General features: G+C 38.6%; 1 protein-coding gene across 2 annotated transcripts; it reads left to right on the top strand.

Annotated features, from left to right (window-relative positions):
* Positions 1-7,061: 7,061 nt before the first annotated feature.
* On the top strand, positions 7,062-23,498 carry LOC145501862 (nuclear factor NF-kappa-B p105 subunit-like). Of its 2 annotated transcripts, XM_081481246.1 has the most exons (22): positions 7,062-7,232; positions 8,986-9,174; positions 9,608-9,642; positions 10,156-10,406; positions 11,015-11,226; positions 11,794-11,952; positions 12,472-12,576; positions 12,677-12,774; positions 13,480-13,618; positions 15,246-15,449; positions 16,434-16,520; positions 16,957-17,092; positions 17,544-17,655; positions 18,031-18,232; positions 18,833-18,921; positions 19,285-19,365; positions 19,849-20,016; positions 20,588-20,645; positions 20,725-20,763; positions 21,576-21,745; positions 21,975-22,134; positions 22,600-23,498. In XM_081481246.1, the coding sequence occupies exons 2-22, from the start codon at positions 9,051-9,053 to the stop codon at positions 22,731-22,733; spliced, it is 2,763 nt and encodes a 920-aa protein (XP_081337372.1). In that variant the 5' UTR covers positions 7,062-7,232; positions 8,986-9,050; the 3' UTR covers positions 22,734-23,498. The 2 variants fall into 2 exon arrangements, with proteins under 2 accessions (XP_081337372.1, XP_081337373.1); XM_081481247.1 differs by lacking the exon at positions 7,062-7,232 and having other exon boundaries at positions 8,116-9,174.
* Positions 23,499-23,508: the final 10 nt, after the last annotated feature.

Raw genomic sequence — 23,508 nt, 5'->3', positions numbered from 1 at the left:
GCAAGAAAGTACTATGAATAGGAGATGTGTAGTTGGTATCCATGTAGTTTGGTTTAAATTGATTTTCCATTACTTTGTCATGTGATGAGAAGTGTTGATACTTGCTTTTGATTCAAAATACCTGGTTGAAATTAGGAGTTTCTCCCCTGCTGAGATGCTCTGGAAACTAAACATAGATAATACCAATGAATTTAAAATGTATCTCTAGCACAAGTGATCAGTTCAGGTAAAGATGAATACTTTGATTTGAATTAACTCAAGCCAAGCTGATTACATGGTAATTGATAGAATATGGTATTTGCACAGCTTACCATACAGGCAAAGACACCACAATCATAATCATTCTTTTGCATAGGTGTATCCTATGTATAGGGATTCAATTAAAATGTGTAAGAAAATGTTCAGTGAAAAGAGCCCGAGCTTGTGTGGACTAAGTGCAGACAAAGAGCCTGGCACATTTATATTACCATAAATCTAACTAACTGGCATATATCTAACTAATGCCATTGCTGCCATGTTGGATGACCATTAACAAAAGAATTGGCTTAGTTTATTGTTCTTATCATCCAACATTGCTGCCAGAGTCTTTGTCAATTGAATGTTCTGCCTATTTCATGCCAATTTCATCATGTGCAATTTACATTGTCTGAGACTAGTTACTGGGGGTGGGAGATCATTGACTCTGTTACCTACATCATAAGGACCCCTATAAGCTTTCTAATGTAACTGTAGCTCTATTTGTTCCATTTATATATAATTGTTTTGTGTGCTGACTAAAAAGCTTAATCGCGTTCAACTAAGCTGTTGTTTAACAATTTTTTTTTGAGGGGAGGGGAGGGGGGCGAAAGCGGGTCAGAACCTCCCAGTTCTCCTGCTTCCCGTACCTTTATCTCTTGACTCCCGCCCTCCCCCAATTTGCTCCGTCCCCTGTAAATAAGGACACTCAAAACACATACTTATCATTTATCTGCGCAATCCTTTGGCGTTTCTTTTCCTGTTTTCCTTTGTCTTCAGCCTTGCTCCTCTAGCTCTTCACGTTGTTTGACAGTTTAAATGACAACATTTGATGACCTATGATGTAACCGCTGTAAAAGGGTTTCCAATTTTGCCAGAAGTTGGCCTCAGTTTTTCAGTCCAAGGGCGGATTTAATTTTTCCTTCAGTCCAGAAGTCTCAAGATAAGCTAAATGTAAGTCAAAAAACATTTGGGTTCTTGTTTTTGAAAGTATTTTAATGCTTAATAAATGATTCCCGGCTTTGTAGAACTCCCATTTCCCACCCTTTCCTCTCCTGCCTCCTGCCCCCTATTCTTCTGGGGCTCCCACCCCCCTGCCCCCCCTCCCAATTTTACTCATGGGTGCACAAATATGCAAACTCGGCAAACTATTCAATCTGACTAATTTTTAGGGTAACTGCGGTTACACTTATTAACTATTTACACTTATTTACACTTGTTATTTAGAAAGCCTCATTTTAGAAGTGACTTATCCTTTGCAGGATACAGGCTTAATAAACATGAGGGAAATAGACTAGAAATTTTGCAATGAGAGTGGCTTTGTGAGTATGTCAGGTCATTGTCCTGTAAGCAATACGTTTTGGTTAAATAAAGGATTTCTTTAAACCTATTTTGTTTAAAGGTAAACACCATTCACAAAAAAAAGACAATAGGACATTTTCGTTACTTTAATTTGTGTTTATTTCATAAACAGATAGTCTTACAATGCTAAGGAACAGTATCCAACTCTTTAAGTTTAACAATCCTCCTGAAGAAATTCCTCTATCCTTACACAGAGTATGTAAGTCACAAAATAATATATTAAATATTGATGTATACAACTTGAGCCCACTGGACATATCAGAGATGTGTCCTAGTACTGCCTGGCACTCTGTTTCACTTGGAGTGAATGCAAAATAAATTTTATTAAGGAATTGAAATCAAGTGTCTGATAACCTTCATATAAATGGGAATCCTCAATATTCAAGCCTGATTTATGACTTAAGCAATAAGAGCAATAATCAAACTATTGTACAAATGAAACTGTGCATGGACTTGAATCCAATTACCTTACACACAAGCTGTCCCTCTGGCCGGTAGTATTTTCAAGATCCTACCGACCAGAGGGAAAAGATCACAGAAAACTGAAAATATTTAACTGTAGAGTCATTCTAGTGTGGTATAAAACTAAAGAACAATGTTTCAAACTATTCTACAAGTGAAAATGTGCATGCACTTAAGTCCAATTACCTTATACACAAGCTGTCCCTCTGGTCGGTAGTACTTTCAAGATCCTACCAGCCAGAGGGACAAGGTCAGAGAAAACTGAAGATATGACCGTAGAGTGATAATCTAGTGTAGTGTAAGACTAAATTGCAATGTATCAAACTATTGTACAAATTAAACTGTGCATGGACTTAGGTCCAATTACCTAATATACACAAGCTCTCCCTCTGGTCAGTAGTATTTTCAAGATCTACCGGCCAGAGGGACAAGATCACAGAAAACTGAGCTATTACTTTAGAGTGATAATCTAGTGTAGTGTAAGACTAAAGAGCAATGTATCAAGCTATTGTACAAATAAAACTGTGCATGGACTTGAGTCCAATTACCTTATACACAACCAGCTGTCCCTCTGGCTGGTAGTATTTTCAAGATCCCACCGGCTAGAGGGACAAGATCACAGAAAACTGAAAATATTACTGTAGAGTGATAATCTAATGTAGTGTAAGACTAAAGAACAATGTATCAAACTATTCTACAAATAAAACTGTGCATCGACTTGAGTCCAATTACCTTACACACAAGCTGTCCCTCTGGCCGGTGGTATTTTCAAGATCCTACCAGCCAGAGGGACAAGATCACAGAAAACTGAAAAGATTCAACTGTAGAGTGATTCTAGTCTAGTATAAAACTTAAGAGCAATGTATCAAACTATTGTACAAATAAAACTGTGTATGGACTTAAGTCCAATTACCTTGTACACGAGCTGTCCCTCTGGCCGGTAGTATTTTCAAGATCCTACCGGCCAGAGGGACAAGATCACAAAAAACTGAAATATTACTGTAGAGTGATAATCTAGTGTAGTGTAAGGCTAAAGAGCGATGTATCAAACTATTCTACAAATAAAAATGTGCATGGACTTACGTCCAATTACCTTATACACAAGCTGTCCCACTGGTCGGTAGTATTTCCAAGATCCTACCGGCCAGAGGGACAAGGCAAAGGAAGTTTGAATTCGGGGATCCGCCGAATCAATAACAAAATTCGTCCTGAAGGAACGACGTATTTAAAAACACTTGTGCCTATTATAAGTCAAAGACGTCTACAGTGTAATGTGTTAGCCGGTGTACAAATTTACGGTTTACGAACTAGACGGGAAGAGATCTAAAGAAATATACAGCATTTGCCGAACAACTCACTGCTTTACTCTCTACACATTATTCTTAACTTGTCAGGTGAATAAAAACGTACTTGTCCTGTTGATCAACATAGTCTTACCACTGGCAATTCGCATATTTATGTGATTAGTATAGTCCGCCATATTGGAATAGTCGACAATTTCCGAAAACTGCTCGACTCGGAAACTCGCTCCTAGTACTCCTCGGTTGTCCTTCTGAGCGGTAGGATTTAGGCATAACCAGTCGCTAAGTCCTCTTAACCCCTCTCCCTTACTCCTACCCTCTTCCGGTAAGATTCGCAAATATTCCAACACTCAAAGCAGCATTGAAGGGAAACTAGTATAATGGAGGTGCACTCGTCGATTCACCCCTTTCTGCGCTTTCATCCATAGTTACCGAGTTAGTACCTTGGTCCCAGAGGTATTTCTTGATTTTTCTCCAAATGAGAGAGCCGGCTCTTTCGCGGCTCTAAATCAAGAAAAGACACAGGGAGTCCTCACATCCGTTTAGAATATGAATAAAAGATTCACCTACCTTTATCGCCCGTGTTTTGTGTTTTGTGGCGGCCATTTTGAATTTTTAATACGCGGTCTGCTAGTGCGAAGTCTGGAACCGAAATTACGGAAGTCTGGGACGGGCGGGAAAATTCGCAAATTCTCGGAGGTAGCCGATCGCTTCCCGAGGATAACAAAGTGTAATAAAATGTAATAGAGCGGTTTTCATTTGAGTGTCGAAAGTAATTAGACAATTACTTGGGTTTGGTTTTGGTTTTACTACGATTTGAGATTGGCTGAGTAGTCTAATTGGTATGCGATTGGTTTGGTTTTGGTTTTACGACACTAAAACCGCTCTAAAGAAAGTCATTTTCTTAGACCTTCGAGCAGGCTCCGAACGATTTCCGTAATTTCGGTTCTAGACCTCCCACTAACAGAAAAAAAAATTCAAAATTCAAAATGGCCGCCACAAAACACAAAACACGCGCGACAAAGGTAGGTTAATCTTTTATTCATATTCTAAACGGATGTGAGGGCTCCCTGTGAAAAGAGGAAAATCAAGGAAAACTTCTGGGACCAGGATACCGAGTTAGCACCACTAATTTGAACTCAGGGGTATCCAACGGATCGCAATTATCTGTTCGGACAGCCTTTTATCCTCTCCCATTTCAGTTAAGGTTACAGTATACCTTCGGGTCGGCAATTTTCTTCAAATTTGAATTTTTGGGTCAAAATAGTGGTCGAAGAATAATCTCTAATTTCTGAAAAAAAAAATTTGAAAAAGGCTAAATATTGGCGGAGAAATGGCGGTTTTACGTTTTCACCGGAAATAAAAGTTTACCTCTTGATTGACAGCCCTATGGCGCGTATGCAATCGACCGAGACGATTTTCGCGGGAATTACCTATATGGATGTCACGAATTGACTACTCAGTTGATCAGCATTGTTGTTCTGACTACCCAGCATTTTTGGTATTAGGCGTGTCTCTATTAAGTTATAAGTAAACATAGACCACGTTTAAACCATGGACCAGTTCGAAAAACCGAAAACAGCGAAGAACGAATGAAAATACATCAATGAGTGAAGCAGCGAAAGTTTGCCACGCGGATGAAGCTATAGTTATCGTATAAGGCGGGCAAATATTCGTGGTAAGAGAAAAGAAAGGTTCTGTAAAAATTTCGGAACTTGACAGCAATAACAGGGGTGCTGAGTCCGATATCGACGAATCGTCGGACTCATTGAGACCATTTGAAATATTATCCATGCACAGTTGCCCACACACAGTTGCTCTCTGCGCTTTCTTTTGTTTGTTTCCTTCGCTCAGCCACTCTAGCGCTCGTATCCTTTTTAGTCTTCCCCATTTTGCCAGACCAGCTTCAAGAAAAACCGAGCTACAGAAAAATTATCTCTCTGCCTTCGGTTCCTTGAGCGCATTGCTAAACACAAGAGTTTTTTAGCGATTCGCGCGTAAATTTCACCAGGAGGTTAACGGTAGTAAACTTTCCCTGCACTGATTGGCTTAGTTATCTGAGAACCCAGTTGAAGGCGTTTGTGGGCGGAGTTTGTTTGCGAAGCATAAAATTTTTCTTAGCGCTGTTTTCTCGAATAAATTTTTTCACTTGAAGTAGACACTTTAAAGAGTTATAACTCAAAGGGATTTTGTTCAATTGCTCTTAAATTTGGACAGTGGCTAGTTTAACATATAAACTACAAAAGCCTGTCTGGGAATTGTTAATTTCGAGATACTTTTTCTTCGAGAGCGATTTTTGTACGATCACTCCACATTTTTTAAATCCTATTTCGAAAATGTTCTGTAACTTTTTACTGCAATTGAATATGCCAAAACGCAGACACGTTTTTTAAGCGCTTTGGGCCCTGAAACCGAGGAAAAAAATAAATTGGCGAAAAACGAAATTCGCTTTGACTTTTAGCTTTCGAAAGGTGATTCGGGCGCTCGCATTTAGTGGTCGTGAAAAATTCGACAATTCATTTTCTTTCAAAATTCTTGGTATAGTTTGATAGCCAGCTCCATAAGCTTTAATTTGATATAGGGGTTTAGGTATCTACAGCTTAAACTGCACGCGCTACATCGCTTGCGCGCGAGACACCCCTGAAGGTATACTGTATCCTGCAAATATCCAATTAAATAGACTGGAAAGCCCCAGGATCGACTCTCGACCTCTTCATGTCTAAGGCTACTGTTATTATCTGCTTTGCAGCTCTGAGATGTCCTTAAGATGTTTTTTTTTTGGGGGGGGGGGGGGCTTCGAACAGTAATCTCTTCCCCCATAATCACTCTAAATTTTCAGCGCGCCTTGAGAGTAATACAACCAGTGACGTCACTAGGCTGTTTTGGCCGCGCCAAAATGGCCGCTAATTTCGGGCTTAACCAGCCAACTTCGAACGGCTGAAAAAGCAGTTTTCGCTTACCGTATGCCAAAAAAAAATATTGCAGTGTTTCCAAGTAAGGTTGAAACTTTATTACTAAGCAAAAATCTCACATACGAAAATTTCGTTTCAGTGGCACTTTAAGGGAATTGTTACCTCCAACTTTCGTGAACTTTAGAAATTTAATGCCTGTTGTTTTCGGATTGATGTAAATGTAAATGTAAATACCCCCAAAAAAGGTCAGCTATGATTTTCGGAAGGGCAATAAGACCTATAAAGCTTTTCGGAAACGGACAAAAGAGGAGAAGATTCCAGTCAGCCCCAGAATGACCGAACTTACACGGTTTTTGCAGTACTAAAAGAACTTCAAACGTTTACGGCTCAGCCTAAAATTAACGACCAAAGCTTTAAAATCACTCCAGGAAAGTCTAAAACAACGTTTTATATCACTTGAGAGAAAACTGTTGTTGGTTGCTGATGAACTTGACGCTTTGTAGTTGGGAAATTTCCTAGGAACATATCGGTCATTCCACAATCGTCGACTTCCCACTTCCTCCAGAATAAACAGCGTATTCATCATTCTTACATCACAAGCATTTTCGCGCTGTTGTTTTCAATTTTGTGTACAACACAGTGAAACGCTGGGAAATTTCCCTAGGTGCAAAAAGCAACTAAGATCTCTTCCGGCGAGTGAGTTATTTTTGTACCGTTAGATCATTACATCACCAAACCAGTCTGATCACATGGTTGTTCTTGTCCAATAAGAAAGCTCAAAACTAGAACGGGGAAGTCCCTCGGAGTTGGGGGAATGGAGTCTATAAACGATAGCTTGCCTTTCAGTTTTCAAACGTGGATGAAGCATTTATATAAGATTTATTGATGTACACAAACGAAAGCTGACACGAGAAAAGAGATTGTACAGTATAAGGGAGAAACTTTTAACGATCGCTAGCAGGTAGGTGGATTGCTTGGTGAAGGAAACGTAGAAACAGTACAGCTGACTTCTTTGCCTTGCTTTCGAAGTCACTTTACACTTTACGTACAGCACTGGGATTGCAGCACACATCTTACTTTCAGCGAGAAAAGGAGAAAAAAGCTTACCAAAAAATTAAAAAGTTGTTTTTGGATTCAATCTGAGCTCGGAAATGCCTCGATGGCATTTATAAACGTCGTCCTTCTGACATTTTCCATCCTAATTGAAGGTGTGTTGAAGCATGTAAGCTTACACGTTTAAGTTATTTTCCCTTTCTCAGCCGTTGTAAGTGAGCCTTTTTTCTTACCGTGCACAGCCAATTCCGCACATTTTAAGTGTGCTAATTAAAAAGGCGTCTGAGGCCGTTTGGTCTCAGTAGTCCGTTTGGCAGTCTGAAGTAGAGACATAAAAATTTTACACATAATTAAACTTTACTGTGTTGGGACGTAGAATGTTGGGTTGAACTGAATCACCACGATAGGCCATATCTGCTGATAGATCAGCTATGTATCACTTTCTGGACATTTTCATGTGTGGTATCACAGATTATACTTTTACGTGGCCTGTGTTATTACAGCAGCCTTCCACGAAAGGAAAAATGATAGAGAGCATCTGTGTGTTACCATTGATAACCTTGTTTAGGGACATGTGACTTTTCCCAGAATGTGTGGAAATGACCTTATCGCTTGATTGATTGTTCGTAGTTTAATAAAGTGCAACATTTGTACATTGTGCAGAGTTCCAGAAAATATCCATACTCCCCCTGCAGAAGGGATTGTGGGGATGGCAGTTTATGTTAGACCAAAAAATGTAAAGGCTGAAATGTATGAAGCTTAATTGAATTTCTAGAGGGGTGGGGGGGGGGGGGGGCTTAGAAAAATCCCTTCCTTGGGGGAGGTATGGATGTTTGCTGGAACTACACATTGTTGAAATCAGCGCCTGGGTTTTTAAGGTCATACTGACAAATATTGCGAGAGTTGGCCATAGACACCACAGTGTAATTGTTGATACACTTTGTGAGTGAGGTTTAGATACAGAATTTTGAAGTTGATTCATGGAGATGGTCAGCATTTTATGGCAACAAAATGATTCTGCGAGTGGTCTCTTCTTTATCTGTGAGCTTTCGAAGGTATTTACAGTGATTGAGTACACTCAAACCGTGAACACTTGTTATTTTTCTTTTACTACATTTTCGTAGTGACCATAGAATGCAGGGCTGGCTCTTAATTTTAACAAGAATATTAAGTATTTTTACACTTTAAAAATGCTAACATTATACATTTATATGAAGAGGCTGCATTCTATAGTCACCATAAAAAAATGTACAAAAAACTGTCAAGTGTTCACAGTTTGAGTGTCGTTACTGTAATGGTTGCATGCAAACTGTTATTGCCCCAGAGAAAGGGTAGTGAATGGTGAATTCGATACTTTGTGAGATGGTGAAACTAGTATATTTTCTGAAGACCTGATACTTTCTTAGCCTTGAGAAGAAACCAAGACTTGGAGAAGGAACTGCAAAAACATTTGAGATACATAAAGTACGGACCTGTGAAATTTGGCTAAAATTCTGAGACCCCTTTGGGAGTAAGCAAGATTGCTATAGGAGGGAGTTGCACAGTTTGAGGCAGGATGTAATATGTTACCCAATCAAAAACTGCTTTTCAGTTAACAAGGGTACTTGCTACTTGTATAGTATATGCATAAGCTGTTTCTTCTCTCTTGTTTCATTTAAAAGAGATATAGGTAACATCACACAGCCTACAGGAAAACACTCGCACATTTTCGCCAACTTCTGCCAAAATGGCGACCAACTCAGAGAGACAGATAGGCGAAACTCTAACTGACAGCTTATTGATGGATATTATGACTCCTGGATATCTACCAGACATCTCGGCACTCCAGGTGCCTACAGCCACATATTCAGGTATCATACTGCTTTATGAGTTCATTCACAAACACTTGGTAATGTGTGCTTTAATTTCCCAAGTGTATGTGAAAACTCAGTATTTAGTACTCACAGAAACATGAGTGGAAGTCAGAGCTGTTTTAGTTTGGCACTTGTTTTATGTAGTTATTGATATTTGTGTGAAGAGTTTACTTCCAAATCAAGACTTAGACCAGAAATTGTCAGTTCCTTTATTCTCTCTACTTTCAACTTATTTTGTCATAAAAAAGTAATTAGATTATAAGTTATAAGGTACATTTATGGGCTCTTTTGGAACAATTTTAATTCATCGAAAGCTTTACATCATACATGTCAATTGTGAATTCTGTAATTTTCTAATGTTAAGTGGGATACTCTAGATATTCTTCTATGTAGCAGTGAGAATCTCTAATTTTGGATTGATTTCTTTTAGGTCCTTACATGGAAATCCTTGAGCAACCTAAACAAGTAAGCACGTTACAGTGTACATATGTACACTAGATATTAATTAAGATGTCAGTGCTAATTAAATGCTGGAGTTAAATTCAGTTTAGAGAGTTAACAACAACAAACACTGGTCTGACCTTTGTAGTCAGCTCTTGCACTTAAGTGCACTCTCACAGTCGACTTTTGGTGAACATTTTCATGAGTATTTCTTGAGTGTCAGGGCTCTTCTCACAAGCTTTCCCCTTGCCCCTTTCCCTCACTTTCAACTGTTTTATCATTTCGAGGGGTGCCTGTTTTCTCCTTGTGCATGAGGGCTCATGGCTGGGTTGGCAAGATTTGCCAGTCATGGAAGTGGTCTCCATCTACGATGTGGAAGCTCCTGGATGTTTCAAGCACCTGTCCTTTGTTTTGCAAGGCAGTTGCTAATAAAAAGAAATGAATAGTCAGTCCCTTCATAATATTATTACCTGTAGACATTGTATCCAATATACTGGTAAATAAATGTGATTTGCTTTAATTTTTTTCTTCATACAGAGAGGTTTTCGTTTTCGTTACCCATGTGAGGGACCGTCTCACGGTGGCCTGCCCGGTCAATATTCTGAGAAGGGTAAGAAGTCATACCCCTCTGTTCAACTGTGTAACTATCACGGTCCCGCCCGTATTGTGGTATCATTAGTGACAGTTGATGAGCCTCCCATGCCGCATGCGCACAGTCTGATTGGCAAGAATTCCAACAATGGGGCAGTCACTGTCCAGATTGGTCCAGAGCATGGAATGACAGCAAGGTAAAGTGTCGTAGATTAACTGGTACAGGGTGCAAAGAAAACAAATGTTTGTGCTTGTAACCCTTTGGGCAAGTTCTTACTATGGTTTGCTAGTTAGTCCAGGCTAAAAAGGTTACCCTCTTATAGTACATGTACTTGTACAGTCTGCAATTTGACTCTCCTGAAAAATGATCCAAAAAAAGTTCATATGCCCTTGCCAAGCTAAAGATTTGTGCACTTTCAAACAATGCAAGAAAAGTAATGTCAGTGTACTTGTAGATGTTCCCCAGTTTTCTAATTTAATTCAAGGGAAAACTACTGATGACAACATCAACTACAAGTTTGCAAAACAGATATTGGGAATGGTAGCCAGAAATGTTCAGAATGGCTTCAGAGATCTTAGGAGTTTCTCAGAATTCAATGGTCAGGTTTCCTTCTGAAATCCTGGCACTAATAGGATGGAAATCTCATGTCTGTGATTCTTAAGAAGTCAGCAGGTATAAAACCCCTCAGTTTCTTAGTCCAGAGACAAAGTACTTTCAGTTCCACTTCCTAGTCTGTATTTTTTATGTTGATTTTGTGATTTAAGGCAATACCATATTTCTGTCAACTCTTCCATGCACTTGTAGCTTTCCAAATCTTGGTATTCAACATGTGACAAAGAAAAGTGTGGGTAAAGTGTTGATGGAACGTTACATAAAAATGCAGACCCTTCACACAGCAACTCTACACGCACTGACAGCAGACAGCAAGGGCTTTGATATGGAACTGGTGGGTGATCAAGCGTTAGCAGATGGCGAAACAGCTACTTTTAACAGGACCATGGCTGAGGCTGTGGCAGGTACATGGATTTATAACTTAAGGGATAATTTACTAATAAATGACTTGTAATGTTGAGTACATGTACTTCCTGTTGGATCTAGGTGATGTACAATGTACATACATGCATGTATACATATAATAATATCATAAATGAATGTCTGGTAGAAGTGAAACTTTAAACTTGGAATTATAAACTTAAGGATTGTGTGGAGAATACCATTACAAAACTGCTTCATTTGAATGTACAATATATGAAAGGAAAAGTTTGCGTTGGGCCAAAGTACTTGTACCTTGCCAAAGCTTATCCCAGTATCCACACCATTTATTGACTAGCGGTACATGTACAATGCATTTTTGGCTACTCCCCCTACTCTATTGTCATGTGGTACCTATTTATACACCTGGGTTGGTAGAGGCACTGTGAAAGTTAAGTGTTTTGCCCAAGAAAAGAACACAGTGACCAGAGCAAGAGCTTGAACCCGGGCCACTTGTCTCAGGGTACTGTTCAGTGTGCCAACCATTTGGTCATAGCACCTCTGACAGGTATTTTTAAAAAGTGTACCTTCATTTTATTTTGTTGTCACAGCGGAGGAGTCACAAAAAGTTCGCCAAATGGTGGAGGACCAGAAGCAGAGTATGAACTTGAATGCCGTCAGACTGTGCTTTCAGGCATATCTCCCTGATGATGGTGGCTGTTTTACAAAAGCCTTACCACCTTGCATCTCAAATCCAGTGTATGATTCAAGTGAGTCGAGTTGAAAGAAATTTCTCTAGTCGAAGAGTGATTTCAAAACTGATTCTGAGAGGAAAGAAACTTGTCAAAAGCCAAAATTGTTAAGTATGAACCTGACCTGGAATTTCTATGGGGGTGGAGGTAGGACAAAAAGCCTTCTGTGGAGGGTGTGGACAATATTTTTTTGAATTCACTGCACTAAAACTAGTGTACAGATGTACATGTACACTGTCGTAATACCTACATGTAATGGATGTACTTCAACTTGTTTTACAGTGTGCACATAATTTCTCTCTTCAGAGCTGATTGATACCTCATTTTTAATAATAATAATAACATTTATAATGTGCAAATTTCACAAAATGTTCAAATGCGCATGACAAGATTAAAAATGGAATAAAAAGGCTAAAAAGCTAAAATTACAATTATAAGTAAACTTATAATGATTTTAAAAAGCTTAAATTACAATTAAATTAAATTAAATTATGGAAGTATATTAAACCACGTGATATATTTCTTGAACTTTCACAGAAGCCCCGTCGGCTTCCAATCTAAAGATTTGCCGCATGGATCGCAACTCTGGCTGTGTCACAGGTGGTGATGAAGTCTACTTGTTGTGTGACAAAGTACAGAAAGGTAAATATCGGCTGTGATAATTGTTTTCAGTGTTACATATATACTTAATACCAGTGCCTCATTTTTCTTAACCAAAATTTTCTCTTCTTGTGTCTCATAGAGGACATTGATGTTATGTTCTACGAGATTGATGTGGAGACTGGCAAAAAAACATGGGAGGCTGGAGGAGTGTTTGCTCCTACAGATGTTCATAGACAGGTGCTGTTTTCTGACCTAATATCAGAGCATAATTTAATGGCTGAATAGCATAGTCGACAAGTTTCAACTGCCCCTGAGAATTCTTAAACCATCCACTGGATTTTACATGGACCAGTTGTACAGGTTTTTGCTTATTTCATAGAGCAGAAAATCAATTGAATAGCCAGACACCTGTTTTGTTGTTGTTGTTGTTGTTTTTTTTTTAAACTTAGATATCCTCATGGTGACCAAGAGATTGCTATATGTTTTCTTCAAGAAAGTGACCGGGAGTTATCGAGCAGTGACCTTATGGGCAAAAGCTAGTCCTGAGCAGACTGACATGAAATGTTTCATGTACTATTAATATGCCCTCGTCGTGAGAGATGCGTACAAGTGTTTCTGTCCTTCTGAGTATCCAGTACAGCCGAACCTTTCCTCAAAGACACTTTTCTAAGACAGACACCTCTATCTCATGGACATTTAACTTGGTTCCTGAGAAACTAGCCAGAGTACATTTTATCTTTATCTAGAGCTATAGGTTGGACACACATGTAGCCAGAATTAACACAGAAACTCAGCGTCATGTATGCACCTTTAACTTTGTGATGTCCATACTAAAGAGGTTTACACATAGTTGATGTACAGTGTACAATTGGAACTGTTAAGGATGTATATCTGTATGAATACTTTTGTGATTTTGTCATTCATACTTCTGAACTGATTTAGGTTGCGATAGTTTTCAAGACTCCTGCGTACTGGAATATTGCTACTGAAAGGCCTGTCAAGGTGCACCTGGAATTGAGGCGCAAGTCTGACCAGGAAACAAGTGAACCAGTGGAGTTTACTTATCAGCCACAACTATTTGGTATGTGGTCAACTTATTTTCAAGTAGTCGCTATCAAGTAACAGATAACATGTAGTTATAATTACAGCTGTTTCTTGCTGTTTCTAGTAATAAAATTATATCAAACACAAAACACCGTGTTCATGCCTCCAAACACCGAGAAGAGAGTTGAAAAAATGATGTGCTGTGGAGTATTTTTGATGAACTTTGAGATGTTTGGAAAAATGTCTTTTGAGTGTTTGATATATCTTCACAATCGAAACTTAAAGTAAGGAGAAAACAGAGAATTAAAATTGTAAAAATGTATGCTAATTAAGATCAGATATCCAAACACTGTCATGGTCATGATTTGCTTTGTTTAAACTTGGTGAAGTATTAATGAATTTGAGAATTTTCTTCCTCTATCAATTGCTGTTGGCATTGAATTGTCATGCCCTACTATCAATGATATACCTTTAGACAATAGAAATTATGCATGCAGAATTCCTTTATACTGATAATTAAGAGTGCTATAATAGCATCATCCTTCTGTACTACAGTTTGTACATGTTGCCAACTTTGCAAGCATTAGTATGAAAGAATTTCAATGCTCCGCAAAGGAAAAAGCTTTAGGCTGCTGCCATAGTTACAGGTACAAGCCTGAAATGATAAATGAGGGTTTTGTTGGACTCAACTTTGTATTACAGTGTATATGATAAAATTATCAAGGCCCTACCTACTGTTTGTAAGCCTTTGGCGTTGTGGGATAACACAAATCTTGGCCTTGGTAACTGCAATTGAAGGCTTTCGTGCAAAAAGGGTGTATAGAGCTTTTTGGGCTGATTTTTATTTTTTGTAGGATTGAGCTAATTTTTGGCAGACTGACTTGTTTTGAAATGAAAAGCATTGTTGCGTAATTGTTTTTGTTGATTTGTGCTTTGTTTTCGAGAAATAACGTATGCAAAAAAACTCAGTTTTCCAAGCGGCATCTTATGGAGCGAATCCTTCGAAGGTGGATTTCAACATGACGTGAACTTAGACGGTTACTTTTAGCAGCTTCAATGTTCAGCACGTTTTTTTTTTTTTAAATAGATGTTTTTATTTTTGAAAGAAGTAGAGAAATAGACTGGAAAAAAAAAATTGACCGACCTCGTATTGAACCAGTGTCACGACAAAACAAACTCAAATCTGGCCTGTTCAGTGCCTTATTTGCTTGCGCTAAAAAAGCAACAGTAAGAGAATAGTGTAATTATATGAATAATAAATCTTGTATCAGTTCAAACAACTAGTGGCAAATGCCACGCTTCGGTGACTTCATCATTTAGCATAACAAAGGGTTTCCCTTGATTTTCATTCAGCAAAAGATCTCCAAAAGATACCCTCAGAAAACTGAGTTTTTTGCATACATTTCTTGAAAACGTGCAAATCAACAAAGACAATTATGGAACGATGCTTTTCATGTCAAAACAAGTCAGTCTGCCAAAAATTAGCTCAATCCTGCAAAAAAATAAAAATCGGCCCCAAAAGTATATACGCTCTTTTTGCATGAAACCCTTCAATTCTTAATGATGGCATTCTGACCAAATAAATATTAACTTGTTTCCTTATTGGAGTGACCTAGTCTTTTCCCCCCTTGAATTACATGCATGCGTCATATTTTTCTTATCAGACAAAGAGCAGATTGGTGCTAAAAGACGCAAGAAAATCCCTCATTTCTCTGACTACTTCGGTGGTGGTGGTGGTGGAGGTGGACCTCCTGGCATGGGCGGGGCTGGTGCTGGTGGTGGGGGTTTTGGTACTTTTGCTCCATTGGGCTTACTGGGTTCTGCCCTTTGGTTTGCCAATCCAGGCACTTCACAGTCTAACAATCAAGGTGAATTTTCACACTGATCATTAAATGGCTCTTGTTTCTAACCACTGAACTTTAACTAACATGCAGCATGTGCGTTTGGGGTGTAGAACACCATCAGTATACATGTACAGAACCCCAAGTTTTCAAACACTAGAATATTTTTAACCTCTGATTATTTGAAACAATTGTTTGCTTCCTTGGTGAGGAAAGCATGAAGAACATTACCGTCGATTGTGCTAACCACTTTCCATTTCACTAGGTGATTTAAAAAACTGGGTTTCCACCATAATTAAAGGCACATACATTGGGGTGTACATGTTCAATGTACACATCAGGGCTCGAAATTAACAAATGTAAACTCACAAAATGCAAGTGATTTTGATAATCTGTGAGTGAGAAAAATATCCACTAGTAAACGTTTGCGAGTTAGAATCATCCATGTCTCACAAACATTTGGAAAGATTTTGCTAGTGGTCTCACCAGCTTGCTAGTGGAAAAAATCCCACTAGCAAAACTTTGCAAGTGGATTAAAGAGTTAACTTTGAGCCCTACACATAACATATGATATTAACATGTGAACTAGAGACACTGGCTACATGTATGAAAAATAAACCTAAAATATGTTCCTACTACAGTAACAGGAGGCTGAGTAGTCAGCCATTTGCAGTTGACATCATCTTGACTGTTGTGTTCAACTCAAGCTGCATGCATGTGCAGTGGTTAGAGCAGAGGTCCAGATGTCTGGATTTTTTGCTTAGAAGCCCCAGTCATTTCACTTGTTAGGCTAATTTTAATACTATGTATTTGCTGTATTGTTCTCGAAAATATTCCTACCCTTCCAAAAATCTTTCTTGGGATATGTATCATGGATATTTTGTGGAACTGCGTATTGCAAGTATTGTATGATCAACAACATTTAAGGAACGCTCCATGCTTAAAATGTCTTAACAAAGATTGTGGAATTTAATTTGGTGAAGTCATGTTGACGCTTATTTCTTTTTGCAGGAGGCTCAGGAGGTGCAGGTACCTCTCAACAAGGACAATCGCATTCTTCTGGACAGTCACAAGCATCTGGACAGTCACACCAAGCAGGTTAGATGTGTGTGACATGTGACAGCAGACAGTCTGCTGTGACTCGTTAGATTTGATTTTGGTTGATTCAAAATGATTGGTATTTTTATTTAACATCGCAATACTTTGGAAACATTACAAAACAATTAATATACAATATACTAGTTATTGAAGCAGAGAAGATTATCAGGAACTAAAAGCACAGTTAAGTTGGAACAACATTTAAAATAGCAATTTAAAAACAATATTGTATCATGGAGCTAGTGACAAAAATTCAAATAGGATATTTTATTAGTTTAGGTCAGTGATGGTCTTTGTTGAGAAATATATGCTCATGTGGCATTCATGAAGGGTAAGCTATCCAGCTGTAGTTTATTGAAGATGATGCTTCAAACATTTCAAAAAGCAATATTCTTGTTTAAAAAAAATAACAAGATTACTGACTGTCTTGTCACAGATCTTAGTGAATTAGCATGGAACCTTGCTGAGAAGTCAGCTGCTGCCATGCGTGATTATGCTGCCACTGGTGATATGCGGTATTTACTTGCTGCTCAAAGACACTTGACGGCAATACAAGACGATAGTGGAGACACGTAAGTTGTTACCGTCAAACAGCCTGCATTTGATGCTTACATCTGTGTTGTAAACAGCTACAAATAGCTTGTTGATCTTTAGACACTAAGCCCTGGAATAAGAAGTCTAGTCTCAGCAGTTGTGAATAAACCATTAATTAAACGTCTTCTTGTACTTGCAAACAACATGGGCATAAAGCCTTGCCTTTTTCTTGTAAAAACACTATCTACTGTAGAAATTTATTGTATAAACTAGGTCCTTTCCCATTTTTACTATTTGGATTCATGACATTTTAAAGAATTTTTGTTTACAGCTTCTGATGTGTCACTGAGTTAATTATTTTCATATTTTAGTGAAAGCCCACGTCTTTTTCTCTTTAACAGTTTAGACCAAGAAGTGATAGTAAAGTTATTGCACATTTACAAGCTGTTTTTCTTGTTGTGCCTTACCTTGTACCGTGTCTTCCAACAGTGCTCTTCACCTTGCTGTGATCAATTCCCAACAAGAAGTAGTTCAGTGTCTTATTGACATCATGGCTGGTCTGCCAGAGTCTTACATCAGCGAATATAACTTCTTGAGACAGGTAAGTCATGCTATTTATCACATACATTGCATGAGTATGATTTACATGATTGGTTTCCTGTGGTATCTTTAATTTGATTTTACGTGGTGGGTAACCTGTGGTTTTTGTTTCTTTGATTTGCATGATGGGTGCCCTGTAGTATTTTGTTACTTCACGTGCATGATGGGAACTGTGTGGTATTTTGTCTGTATTTTTTTCCCTCTACGTTCGGTTTTGACAATCACAATAGACAACTAAGGTTGTATATTTATCAAATATTAAGAATAGCTGTTTTTCAGTTGCCAGAGAGAGTAGTAGAAATACACAAAGCGTAGTAGCCATCTTTTTTTACTCATCTCTGGTTGGTTACCATTCCTTCATGTTTTCTCTTTCCAGTCTCCTCTTCATCTCGCTGCCATCACTAAGCAACCTCGCATGTTAGACTGTTTGTTAAGAGCGAGTGCCAATGTTAGATCACGTGATCGTCATGGAAACACTTCCGTGCACATTGCTTGTATGCATGGAGATGCCGTGTGTTTGAAAGCTCTCTTGAACTATAATGTGTCAAAAACAGTTCTAAACTGGCAGAACTACCAAGGTAAGTGCTGACACAAGATTGCAAGTTTTATCAGTAACTGAAAATTAAATATAATTAGGTTTGTGGTGATGAGTGAAACGTAGGTTTTTGAACTTTTGGATAATTAAGACCCCATTGTAGGTGGAGGGTGCCGTTAGCCTGGCTTAAAAACCCTTAAATTCATTGACTTTGATTGAGGATTGATTTTTGTTGCAAACTGGCACTGCACCATACGATGGTTCCTTCAGTACAAAAATTCAATTTTTTTTTTCCTTTGCTGATGATGTGCCCTGGTTGAATCTTTGAAGATGAAGGTACATTTGTTCTATCAAAGTCCAATTCTTGACGAAAGAAGGAGGAGATTCGAATTAATACACCAGAAAACATAAAGTTATGCTCTGAATAAAACGAAAGGAGAAATGCAAGCTTTAGTTGTGAAGGATTAAAGAGGTGAAAACAATGATGAAGTTCCTCAAGGCAAAGGCCATGCCTAGATAGAAGAAATACGATAACATGCACATGGAGAATGTTCCGTAAAGCATGATAAAACTGTGCAAAAATAAACGCAAGTGAGTTTGTGAACATCGACAGTTTGTTCATAATAGACGTTGTTGTTCTCAGGTCTGACTCCAGTGCATCTAGCCGTCCTGGCTGGCAGTAAAGATGTCCTTAAACTTCTAAACTCGGCTGGTGCCAACATGAGTGCTCAGGTATGACGATATTCTAAGCTTTTCTTATCAGGCGCTTTTTTTCTCTTAGAGTTTCTGCCTTACATGTAGTTTGTACTGACATGTTGAGTACAAATTTCTGGTACGACCAATCTACAATACAAGAGGTCTGGCCAAGCTTGAGTTCGAAGTCAACAAGTTGCGTGTTTAGCGCGCGTGAATGCGTGTAAAATGCGTGTAATATGAGTGTACTTGTAATGCGGCAGTAGTCGCGATCACTGCAGTATAAAAATAGAGAGATACTAGTCACCTTTATGCAGAGAGGGTCAAAGGTCTTTTTTCGATCTAGACTTGGGCTCTGATCGCGGAGAAGTATTAAATCGCGCTTGCTATTTTTTTTTGTAGGACGGTACAAGTGGTAAAACTCCACTTCATCATGCCGTTGAACAAGATAACTTGGCCGTGGCTGGGTTTCTCATATTGGAGGTAAATTTTTATGTGATCCTGTTTTTATTCTACTATTGAATAAGTTAGGTATTCTTCTTTCATCAGTTTCCTTTTTGATCGCCTCTCGAGCAATTTAATCACACTTTCTTTTTAATCGGTTTTGTTTGCCTGCTTCAGTTACATATCTCAGTTTCTTCGCTCGTTTCTTCTTTAATTCTCTAGTTTTTTTTTTTGTTTTGTTTTTTTTTTATTTATCGGCAGTCATTTCTTAGCGAGATTTTGCTTTGAAACAACCCACGTAATTTCTTGATAATTCATTTACTGTGACTTTTTTTCTGCTCAAGGCGAGAAAGCTAAAAAAAACCCGGGAAACTGAAAAAAAAAAACGTTAAAAAATTGTCTTATTGCTTAGGGTTAGCAGTTTCTCTGATGCGGATCTTATGTGAAGACAAATGTAGACTAGATTTTCATTGGTTGCTTGAGTGTTCAATCAGGTTTAAAGATGTAACATTTCCTTATTAGGCAAACTGTGATGTAGACGCTACCACCTTTGATGGTAACACACCGCTGCATATAGCTGCCGCCAGCGGGCTCAAGGGCCAGACAGCTCTCCTAGTGGCTGCAGGAGCTGATACCACCTTACAAAACAGTGATGAAGAAACAGCTTTTGACTTAGCTAACGTGGCTGAAGTAAGTGTTTTCAATCCTATTTGATGAATTTAGGATAAAACTGTTTCCTTGTTGTTCCTAGTCACGGTATTTTGAGTTATTTTGGCTACGTAAAAAATTGCCTTTAAATTGAAGGAAACTTGAAAAAAAATAGTTTACTAAGGTAGAAAAACACGTAAGAGATAATAATGATCCAAAAAAGGACAAGGATGGATAAGATTAACACGGATTGCAAAGGACTAATTTGAAAACTTTAGGCTTAACTTTTCAAGATGCACTGCAGCACAAACGGTGAGCTACCTCTTTTAACTAATGTCATTCATTTGATGAAACTACTCTAAGGACATGTAAGCTCATATCCAAGCCATCAATTTTACGATTGTTTAACATGAAATTTCTCGTTACAGTAACAGTACATTGTCAATAGCCGAGTGATGGGAATTTAAAAAACAAATCATCACCCAGGGACTGAATACTGCTGCGACGCACGACTAAATTATCCAAACAAATACAAAGAAAAATGTATTTAACACCCAGTTAGATCATTTGACTTTTCCATCTTGTTAATTAAGAACGTTTTTTACTTTGTCAGGTTCAAGAAATCTTGGATGAAGACGAAGCGCTGAGCACTGATCCTTCGCAAGATGACGGTGAGTTTTGTCTCCTTTTAAAAGCTTGAGGTATTGTGCAAACTCTCTGAACTAACACTTTTTGATGTTGTGTTTTCAGAGCTGACAGCTGGTCTGACAGGTCTCACTCTGGGTCAAGGTAGGAAATACATAGATAAATAAATAAGTAAACAACCAAATAAATAAATAAATAAATAACTTAATTAAAGTGTCAAAATTCGAGCTCACTGTAAAATAATTGGCTAATTGGGACACCTAAACTAATAAGAATAAAGAATTATAAAATTCCAATCGTAAGAAGACCAATTCCAAATGTTGGGACATAGTTAATTACAGCATAGAGCGGTTTTCAATTGAGTGTCGTAAAACCAAAACCAAACCAGTTACTTACCAATTAGACTACTCAGCCAATCTCAAACCGTAGTAACACCAAAACCAAAACCAAAGTAATTGTCTAATTACTTTCGACACTCAAATGAAAACCGCTCTAAAAGACAACTATATTTAGATTTAGGAATAAACAAGTGTTGTATTATGACTTATTAATGCTGTAAGGACATTCATTGAAACAACTTTATACATCAAGGTCGGGTTCTATTTTATTGGGATCAACCGTTTCTGGTCTGGTCTGATTATTGTTGTTGTTGTTGGTGGTTGGGTTGGCTGGGTTTTTTCGTGTTGTAATGGGGAAAAACCGTTTTCGGTTAATTTAGTTGATCAACTTTTTCAACCGGCCTCAAACCAGGTTGAAACGGTTGAAAAAGCGTCAACGTGAATGTGTCACGTGATTGTAGTTCACGTAAGGACTAGTCCCAGGCGTTACCGCGTTCAACCGAAAACGGTTGGAACTTGGTTCTATTGAGAAACGTCAACCGTATCAACCAAACCGGTTGCGGTTGAAACGGTTGATCCCAATAGAACATGACCTAACAGTTATTTGTAATCTGTCAGGTGACATGGACAAGCTGGATCCTTATGTCCGACGGAAAATGGCCCAAAGACTAGATCCCAGTATTGGAGCGGACTGGCGTGAACTAGCCAAGAGACTGGGCCTAGGAACATTGGAGAGTGCGTTCGCTATACACTCAAGCCCGACCACACAAGTGTTGGCACAATATGAGGTAATATGCGTTTATTCTGTTATGAATGGTTAATCCTTGGGACATGAGTAGCTGGCTGGATAATACCAACCAACTAAAAGAAAAACGAACGGAAAAAAACTCGAAAATGAACGAACCAAAGAAGGAGTTTAAATAAGAGCGAGTTTAAATAGTATGTTGTGACGGGAATCATGTATCGAAAAGCAAGGGTTGCCTGAACATTTGAGCTTATTTCTTTCCTTTTTTGTAGGCTGCTGATGGTAGTATCAAGACTTTACGGCAGGTTCTTCGTGACATGCGCAGAGGAGATGTGTTAGAGATCCTTGATGGCCGCAAGTCTCCACTATCACACGACTCGGGATTTGATTCAGGTCTCGGTTCCCAGTCCCTGTCGGCTTACAGATCAGAAGGTGAGGGCTACCATTCTCACAAAAGGATGCTGTAAAACTTAAACAATTGATCTGTCTGTCAGTCGGTCTGTCGGTCGGTCTGTCTGTCTGTCTGTCTATGTGTCACCCAGTCAGTCAGGCAGGTAGATAGACAAGCAAGCAGGCAGGCAATCATGGGCTTAATTACGAGTTCGTCAACTGCTGTGAAGTCAAAGTACATTTTATATTCTTTGATTTGGGAAGCGTTTGAGAAAGTCCAAGAGAACCAACAATAAACGAAGTCCTTTGGACTCATCGTTTAAAAATAAAACCCAGACCACACTAGAGAAAGATGAAGGCTTATTCATTTTCGTCCCGTGATCAACCAAAGAAATCTCAAAACTAAATGACTTTTCTTTATTCAGACACTGTTTGTAAATCACATGCAGTTGGCGTTTTATTCGGCAAATCTTCTGGCTCACATGGTCTCCGTTTTTCTCTCTACAGAGTTGGCGTCTTATGAGGCCGGGAGCTCCAGTGTTCCGTCTAGTTCTTCATTACAGAAAGGAACAACAAGTCTTGAGTCTACTCGAAAGGCTGGGGGCTATCGACCAATCAGGCAACACCAAGATGTGTTTTAACTCGCAGCAATGGATTAGATTAGTGACGGCACGAATTTGTTAATCCTCAGTGGCAACATGCATTGCGTGACAATGTAACGTCAGATGCCGACAATGTACTATATGTGACGCAACTCTAAGTCAACTTGCCGCATAACACAGCCGTGAATTGTGCAATGTGTGACGAGCGGTCAGCTCTCTGGAGTGTTGCGTTACTTCTCCTGATCCAGTGATATTCATAGCTCTATAGATAGTTGACATAGACTTCAGACAAAAGAGAGGATTTTCGTTTCGTCGAGTTGATATTAAAAAAGAAAATGTGTTAAACTTTATAATTATTATTGTTTATTCCTTACGCAAACAGTGTTTAATTTCTACTTGGTCTATATCAATATTATGTAATCGCAAGTTTTGTCGTGACTTCAAAAGTCAGTTTTGTTGTAAACCTCTGTAAAATTAATTTGTGTGCCATTAATAGTACTTATTCATCTGTTGATTCTTTATCCATTACTCGTTTTGTAACTATTTTTTATGGGTAAGTTATTTGGACCCACTAAGGCTGGTGTTAACAGAAGTGTAGCAGCTCTCGTAAGCTTGTAATTCTCTTGATTGTTAGCAGCTGTTATTGTTTTAGGGCTAGGGGCATTGTTTCTGCTGTTTGTTCTATTGTTCCCGCAAAGGGTAGCAAGCCACTCATGTGAGACCTTACGAGAGCTGCTAAATCACCTGGTGTTAACGAGGAAGAATGGATCCTTGTTTTCTGCCATGGACTGTCTTTAAGTTTTTGCGTTGCCGA

This window comes from Orbicella franksi, chromosome 10 (genome assembly GCF_964199315.1).
Source record: "Orbicella franksi chromosome 10, jaOrbFran1.1, whole genome shotgun sequence".
NCBI classification, from domain to species: domain Eukaryota; kingdom Metazoa; phylum Cnidaria; class Anthozoa; order Scleractinia; family Merulinidae; genus Orbicella; species Orbicella franksi.
This window is presented reverse-complemented; position numbering and strand designations above follow the sequence as displayed.

Coding starts and splice junctions, on each gene's coding strand:
- LOC145501862 (XM_081481246.1), top strand. CDS start 9,051: ATGGCGACCAACTCAGAGAGACAGATAGGCGAAACTCTAACTGACAGC. Junction 16,521..16,956: donor TGGACAGTCACACCAAGCAG/GTTAGATGTGTG, acceptor GTCTTGTCACAG/ATCTTAGTGAATTAGCATGG. Junction 20,764..21,575: donor AGGTCTCACTCTGGGTCAAG/GTAGGAAATACA, acceptor GTAATCTGTCAG/GTGACATGGACAAGCTGGAT.